We start from the raw sequence: 8228 nt of genomic DNA on the forward strand, positions 1-8228 counted from the left end.
TGTGCTGGGCACAAGTGGGAAGGACTTCTGGAACTGGCTTCCCCTTTGAAGCTGTGCCAGAGCCAAGCTTCCCACCCTGCCCTCCTCTAGGCAGCTTCAGCAGGTGCATGCATTTCAAAGACATGAAAATGGGGCTGCTGACAAAGAGCTCTGTCCAGATGGGGGCAGAATCAGTTCAGAGGATGAGGGGCCAGGGTGGGAAAGAAGAGAAAGCAGGAGGGTGGTATGAAAGATGGGTGGAGGGAGAGAGTGAGAAAGAGAGAGGGGAGAGAGAGAGAAGAGGCGAAGTGTGAGAGGAGGACAGCAGTGAGATATCCAGAGAGGATAGGAGGAAGGGAGAAGAAAAGCAAGGAAGGTAGAAAAAGCCCTGCATAAGAGACAGTGCACAGGAAAGGAAAGACAGGGCAGGTAGGACAGTGGAGAGAAGCAGCAAGGTGGCTCTGTGAGTGTTAACATCAGCTGCTCTCCGTATCATTAGCGGGGACCTGAGTTGACTGCAGGCAAGTCCCCTCTCCATGGGCTGCTGGAAGAGGGCGGGCCAGGCTGGGCAGGATCTGTGAGCAGGTGGCCGCCCCTGGGTGTGGCTGCCCAGCCCAGTCTGAGAGGCTATAAGCAGAGAGGCCAGGGCCTCTAAGCACCTGTCAGGGGTGGCTCCCCAGTGCAGGTGCCAGGCAGTGGCTCCACAGAGTCCAGCCCCAGCATGAGCTCCTTCGACCTCCCGGCACCCTCACCACCTTGCTGCAGTCCCCAGTTCCCCAGCATTGGCCAGGAGCCCCCGGAGATGAACCTGTACTATGAGAATTTCTTCCATCCACAGGGTGTGCCTAGCCCTCAGCGTCCCTCTTCCTTCGAGGCTAGTGGCGAGTATGGGGCCACCCCCAATCCCTACCTCTGGCTCAACGGGCCAGCCATGACCCCATCGCCCTACCTGCCGGGCACCAATGCCAGCCCCTTCCTGCCTCAGGCCTATGGTATGCAGAGACAGCTGCTGTCCAGCATGTCTGGGCTGGGGGGCAGCGATCTGGGCTGGCTGCCCATCCCATCGCAGGAGGAGCTGATGAAGCTGGTGCGGCCTCCTTACTCCTACTCGGCTCTCATTGCCATGGCGATCCATGGGGCGCCGGACAAGCGCCTCACCCTCAGCCAGATCTACCAGTATGTGGCCGACAACTTCCCCTTCTACAACAAGAGCAAGGCCGGCTGGCAGAACTCCATCCGCCACAACCTGTCGCTCAATGATTGTTTCAAGAAGGTGCCACGAGATGAGGATGACCCAGGTAAGGGAGTCTGCAGGTGTGGGGACTGGGAGCAAACTGTTGGTGATCCCAAGCAAGGCTCATTCCTTGCCAACTCCAACACCCCGTTCTAGAAAGTTCTTACAATGGCTGATATAGAATGGAGATCTCAGTCATAGAGGAGAATGTGGGTCGCAGGGTTTGAGTCCTGGCTGTACTGCTGACCAACGGGTGACCATCCCAGGTTAGGTCTCTCCACCTCAATGTCCAGATCTGGAAATCAGGGGAGATTTTCAGACAGTGCGGACGCTGCAGCGTTAGCCTGCAGGTGCTGAGAAATCATACAAGTCCGTGGTCCTCACACGTGCTTCAGACCTGCACTCACTGTCATGGTTCCCCACATTCCTGACATCCAGCACATCCAACAGCTTTGGTACACGAGACTAGAGCAAACAGAGCCCACAGGCATCTCAAGTCTGCTGGGGAGAAGATCTGACCTTGACTGAGTCACTGCTAATGGCCACCTAGCACCACCTGCCCTACACCTGTTAACACAGTGCACCCCTCTAGGGTAATTCACATTGAGCCCATTTTACAGATAAGGAAAATGACACTGGGTGGGGGGGCAGGCAGAATAACCAGACTATTTAAAGAATAAGGATGAGGCTTAAATGTAGGCAGAGGTCTCTCCTGCCTCAGAGGTTGTGACACATTCCTTTTGAATAACACATTTCTGAAATGCAAAACTAAAAATGCATTTTTGTTCTGCAGCAGGCAGCTCCGGCCATGGCTCAGAGGATTCCCCCTCTGCTGCCTGTGAGGTTAACCCGCTCTGTATGTCCTCCTGGGAAGAGCTGTCCCAAGATGGCCCCCACTCCCACCCTCGCCTCAGGTGGAGAGGTGGTACCCAGGGCAACACAGGTCAAGCCATCTCTGTACCTCACAGCTGCCTGGGGAAGCAGGGGTGGGTCTGGTGGGCTCCCCTTGACACAGCAGAAGGCTGAGACTTGCCCCATTTCCTCCTCCCCACCATGGCAGAGGCAAAGCCATCCCTCAAGGTGGTGTCCAAACTCTATGCCTGGGAAGGTCAGGGGAGACCTGATTTTTTTTTTCAGGATCTATCAAAAGCCCTCCATCTTCCCCAGCTTCGCCCTCTCCCCGCCAGCATTCTGCCCCCAGTTCTTCATCCTACAGAGACCTCCTGTTAATCCTGATACATCTTGGTGCCTCCCAGCATGCCTCGTTGTGGGATGGGTCCTTGAGCAAGGATGGGTGTGGTGTGCTTGGGGAGGGGTTGCCAGCATTCCTCCATTGTGCTTGCAGCCCGTCTCTGCATCCCCCCTCGGTTTCAGTGGGCAACAATGAAGGAGCCCAGCGGGCAGTGCGCTGTCTGTCTCTCCGCTAACCCTCTCCTGCTTTCTGTATCAGGCAAAGGGAATTACTGGACGCTGGACCCCAACTGCGAGAAGATGTTCGACAATGGCAATTTCCGCAGGAAGAGGAAGAGAAAATCGGACATTTCTTCCGGCACAGGCTCCCTGACCTCAGAGAAGAATGGGAGCAGTCTCCTGGCCGGCAGTCCCAAGACCTCCGAGCCACAGGACCTGCTGGACAGTGTCTCCACGGGCGCACCTGGCTCGCCAGAGAAGGGGCCCTCCCCGCCCCCCTCGAGCACCCCTTGCCTCAGCAGCTTCCTCTCCACCATGACAGCCTACGTCGGCAGCCCCAGCCCCGTGAGCCGCCCTGTGGCCACGCCAGGACTGAATCTTGAGTCCAACGACAAGATCGGGGTGCAGAACTCACTGAGTTTCAACACCTATACCCCCCTCACCACCAACCCCGGGGGCGGGGGTGAGTGGGGCAACCCCGGACCCACCAATGCCCTCGGCTATGGAGGTGCCGTCCTCAACCAGTTCACCCCTCACTTCTACAACAGCATCAACACCAGTGGTGTTCTCTACCCCCGGGAAGGGACCGAGGTCTAGAGGCAGGGCAGTCCCTCCACCGAACGGACACTCCCCAGGGAGGGAGAAGAGCAGACAAGGTCATCCAGACCAGCTTCCTGACCATCGCCCAGCCAAGATGCCACCCAGCATACTCAGAGGAGCCCAGCAATCTCTCCAGAAGGTTGTTTCAACCTACACTTAGCCACACACAGACTCGCTGGCTTTGTGGGGAAATCCTGGTGCCAGGACGCTGAGGGCAATGGTGGCTGTGTGCTGAGGGCACCTGCACGTTCAGCACATGGCATAGCAGTCCCAACTGTGAGTGTCCTGGCCATCTCCCCATTTCACAGATGAGGAAACCAACACTGCAGGGAATCAAGTGACTTCTCAGGCCGCACCATGTAGTGAAAGGCAGATCTGAAGTTGGCCTCATAAAGCCAGGGTGGAGGAATTAGCTGAGCCGCTGAGGAGGGTCACAGTGAAAGGCAGAGAATAGATACATAGCAAAAAATCTCTCCACTGTCTCCTTGTGGCTCATGAGGACTCAGCACCAGCCAGGCACTTCTTGTCCTGGCACCCATCCTTATTCCATCCAGCCCAGCTTACCTGCACTCAGTTCATTTGCTACCTCTTGAGGACAGAAGCCACTAGCAGACTTAGCTCTGAAAGCCCAGCTCCTGTCCACCTGCAGGACAATGAATCTAGTAGGTGCCATGTGTCCCGATGGAGGGGTGCCCTAGCCCTGGCACCCTGGGGATCTTGAACAGAATTCAGGGGGTCAATGAAAGGGCAGTGTGCACCCCTGAACCCCTCCCTTCCAATCCTGGCACTCATTACCCATCTGTAAAATCTCCCAGCTTCCTTGTGTGCGTGTCATGGATGGGTGAGCCGGAGGTGACTGAGTCTTCCAAGAGAAACAAAGTTGCATTAGCACTTCCTCTGAATAGCCCAGGAGAGGTGTGTGTTTCAGAAAATAATGGCCTCAAGGAAGGCCATCCTCCTAGGGGGTCCGTGAGTACACCTCCTGGGATTTCTTTATTTCAGTAGGGAATTAGTGTGGTTATGATGTCTGCTCACAGCCTGCCCAGGGAATATGTTTGTTTTCTTATTTTCTTTTTAATTAAAAACAAAACTGTGAGCAGAAGTGTGTGGCTTTTTCTTGTGAGTTTTCTTTCTTGCCTTGTCAAGGCCAAGTGCAGCCTGGAACAGCAGGCAGCTGGAACATGAGGCAGAAAAAGACTAGGGCTTAAAACTCCCAGCTCTACGTTGGCATGGAGAACAAAGACCCCCAGAGAAAATGGGGTGAGGTGCTGTGGGGGTGTAGAGGGCAAGACTTAAGTTGGGCCTGGGAACATGGGGAGCACCCACCACTCCCTCCGTAGCAAGGACTCTGGAGAGTTCTATGAGAACTGAGCTAGAAGGACCACGGGTGAGTAAGAAGGGGAATTTCCCCTCCCCCCCCGAGCTTCCATGGGTTTGCACAAGCCTGTTTCTTGGTCTCTTCCTCTGAGGGGCAAGCTGGGCAGAGAAAAGAAAGGAGGAAGGAAGAGAGGGAGAAAAAAAAGGAGCGATTATCTACCAGGCATTTAATCCCTGTGTTACGGAAAAAGGTCACCAAGGAGCCCAAAGCCACTTACAAAGGAGGAAGTAACTCTTATTTGAGCCAGGTGACGGCAGCCAAGGTCACCCACAAGAGGCTGAGCCGTGCAGTCTCCTGTCACAAGTGTACATAGAGCAAATGTGCAGGTTTCTGCCCAGGGAGCAAGCAAGCACAGAGATACAAAGGCAAAGACTTGGCGGTTAGACTCGGGCTGCTCTCAGACCATTATCACATAGTTCCTGGCACTTTCTACCTGTTTAGTCGACATTTTAACCTAGTGTCTGTGGAAGCCGCCTTGTCTCTCTTGATTCAGAGCAGGCTCATCTTCCCACGTCCGCCATGTAAGCCAGTCTCTACGTGACCTGCCTGTTTATCTGTGAGGTCTTTGGGCAAGCTTACTTTTCTTCTTCATCTGTCTCCACAGGTGGCTGAGTGCTCAGCCTCCTTCACTTTGCTACAGTGAAGTGCTGGCCTTCAACGGCACTAAAGAGTCTGAGTAAAAGGGGCGATGTGCTGCAGAGACCAGGAGGACTGCATGGAGGAGGTGAGCCTGGAGCTGAAGGATAGTAGACTGAGTTAAAGGAAACCCTGAGTTACACACTCACTTGCATAGCACCCAACTCCTATGAAGGAATTGAGGCAAATTAAGAAACAAATGAAGACCTTAAACAATAGTCTGTATAGTCCAGTCTCAGACTCCACACTCCCCTGTAGTAGATTAGTCTTAAACAAGCCTCGTCTCTCTAGAACCTTGAGTTTGGCATTAGACCTGATGGGATTCAATTGCCCCACTCTGGCCCGTTCTGGGGAATCAATATAAACAGGCAGTTAGCTTAAGAAATGTCCTCTAGGTGCAGGCTGTCTATTTTTCTGCCAACAATGTTGTATTAGGGTCATTTAAAAATATTTTAAATGGCAGCCCTGTCATGCAATGAGTTAAGCCACTGCTTGAGACAGTAGCATCCCGTGACTAAGATTCTTGTTCGAACCCTGGGTACTCCGCTTCTGGTACAGTTCCTGTCACCCATATGGAAATTCCCAGATGGCGTTCCTGGGCCCTGGCTTTATCCTGGTCTACTGTGGGTCTTTGGGGAGTGAAACTGCTGATGGCAAATCTCTCCGCACCGCCCCCTTCTCTGTCTCCCTCCCTCTGTCAGTCAGCTTTTCAAGAAATAAATCAATCTGCTAAAAATATTTAAAGTAGAACATAAGGAAATAATCAGATGCTAATCCTATAATGCAGAAAGATGAGTAAGAGGCCGGGAGAACTCCTTCCCCACATGGAGTTCCTGCGAGTCACTGGGGCGATCAGGATGGTGGCAAGCATCGCTTGTGTTTGTGTATGGGACCAGAGGCAGGTGGTTAGTGACTAACAAGCAGTATGAGAGGAACTTCTGGGGTGCAGCTGTTTCTTGTCTTAGCTGAGTGCTGGTCACAAAAAAATTCACTTTAGGAAAATGCATTGAGCTTTCCCTTACAATTTCTGCCTGTTTATACATGTGTATTACCCTCAATGGTGTGCAGGTCGATGCTTAACAACCAAAGAGTGACAAGATGGAGGGGCATTCCATCAGCCGCACGCAGAGTCGGGAAGACATGCACCAGCACAGCATTGAATATGATTTCCATACAGACACCACAGGGGTCAGTGATTTGCAGAGCAGAACTCTCAGTTACATGGGGTAAAATGACTGGAAAGTGATTGTTCTGAGTATGTATTGATTATCTTTGTTTATAACAGAGTTTATTTAACTGTAAGCTTATTTCATTTGATTTTTGATGATGGTGGTATTTCGGCATAAACCTTCTGAGAACTTAAATCAACTGTTGTGAGCCAATTTGACAATAAGGATCAGTAAGTTCTGCACCCAAAAGCCCATATCCCTAAAATGCCAGAGATCTCTTGCCATTGCCATTCTCATTTCCTGGCCTCTATTTCTCCCTAGCTATTTGTATGTATGCATTTTTAAAGATTTATTTTTGGTCCGATGATTCACTCCCCAAGTGAGCGCAACGGCCGATGCTATGCCGATCCGAAGCCAGGAGCCTCTTCTAAACTCACTGTTTCTACTTCCCATCTTGCCCCAGAGACCTGTTCCATGTATTGCCTTTTTTTGTCATGGTTCTGTGCAGACTCTGACCCCTGCCAACAAGAAGCCGGTCTTGATGGCTTCCTTGGCACTCAGTGCAGTCCTTGCTATAGGGAATGTGCTTGTTGAATATTGGATAGATGATGGAGGTTGAATGGACCAGATGGATGGATGGATGGATGGATGGATGGGTGGGTGGATGGATGCATGGATGGGAAATCCACCAACAGTCATTCATCTTTTACATTTATTCATTCCCAGGAGAAATTCCTATGGTCTTAGCCCTCACCCCTGCAGGCTGCTCCAGCAATCTTAGATTTAAAGGGCTTTAGAGGGAGCCAGCAACCTTTCAAAACTATCCTTGATCACAATTCACTCCCAAATCACTCTAAACCCTTCGCTCTTTGCCCACTAATGGCTGGGTTCGACTCTGACTTTATGTCCCTTAGAGAAGAACAAAGATTAAAATCATAACAAGTTGCAGTTTCTTCTCCATCTTACACCCTGGTTTGTATGGGTAGGAAGGAGAAGGGATGGACCACTCTTTTTATTGTAAGGGTTCTTATTCATCATTGCACACTACCAGCACTTAGAGGAAAATGCATTTTAAAAATTAAAGAGTGATTCACTGGTTTTGGATCTGGACTGAGTGTGTTCAAATTTTGCTTGGACCTTTTCTCTGTAAGGCACTTTGGGCCAGTGACCTCACTTTTCTGAGCCTTTACTAAATGAAGAGAAGTGATGTAGCCGATGTCGGGATTTCTACGAGCATAAAGTAAAACAATATGTGGGAAAAATACAGCAAATGTTTGCCGAGGGGAAATACTTCAATCTAATGAAAATCGATAAATCTTTGATCCATCACTGGGTCTGTAATGGCCAGAGCTAAACCAGGCTGAAGCTGGAAGCCAGGAGAATCTTCCTGGTCTATCGTGTGGGTGCAGGGGCTCAAGGACCTGAGCCATCCTCCACTGCTTTCACAAACTGAAGAAAAATAAACACATATGCCCAGGTAAACACTCAAATACCAAAATGTTCACAGCAACATTGTGATAACCACAGTGGAAGCAACTTAGAGGTCCACGAAGGCTCAGTGGCTATACAAACCATGATGTAGTCATACAATACAAGGAACAAAGGACTGATGCACACCACAGTTTGAATGAACATTGAAAATATATTCACTATGTGCAAGAAGCCAACCAGAAAGATTCATGTACTACGTGACTTTACTTACATGAAAATACACGATAGAGTAATCTCTTGAGACAGAAGGAGGTGTGTGGGTACTTTGGGATGAGGAAAGATGAGAGAATGCAAAAGTGACAATAAGATGGCGAAAGATTTCTCTTCAAGG

The 8228-nt window shown here is 50.9% G+C and overlaps 1 protein-coding gene across 2 annotated transcripts; it reads left to right on the forward strand.

The window, feature by feature from the left end:
* The first annotated feature begins 278 nt into the window (after window positions 1–278).
* Window positions 279–3860, forward strand: FOXI1 (forkhead box I1). Of its 2 annotated transcripts, none has more exons than XM_040976655.1 (2): window positions 279–1277; window positions 2664–3860. In XM_040976655.1, exons 1-2 carry the CDS (start codon window positions 701–703, stop codon window positions 3218–3220), a joined length of 1134 nt encoding a protein of 377 aa, XP_040832589.1. In that variant the 5' UTR covers window positions 279–700; the 3' UTR covers window positions 3221–3860. The 2 variants fall into 2 exon arrangements, with proteins under 2 accessions (XP_040832589.1, XP_040832597.1); XM_040976663.1 differs by having other exon boundaries at window positions 2946–3860.
* The last annotated feature ends 4368 nt before the right edge of the window (window positions 3861–8228 follow it).

The sequence above is a fragment of the Ochotona curzoniae genome, unplaced genomic scaffold (assembly GCF_017591425.1).
Source record: "Ochotona curzoniae isolate NIBS_2020 unplaced genomic scaffold, NIBS_Ocur_1.0 contig_1, whole genome shotgun sequence".
Lineage (NCBI taxonomy): Eukaryota > Metazoa > Chordata > Mammalia > Lagomorpha > Ochotonidae > Ochotona > Ochotona curzoniae.

Coding starts and splice junctions, on each gene's coding strand:
- FOXI1 (XM_040976655.1), top strand. CDS start 701: ATGAGCTCCTTCGACCTCCCGGCACCCTCACCACCTTGCTGCAGTCCC. Junction 1,278..2,663: donor ACGAGATGAGGATGACCCAG/GTAAGGGAGTCT, acceptor TTTCTGTATCAG/GCAAAGGGAATTACTGGACG.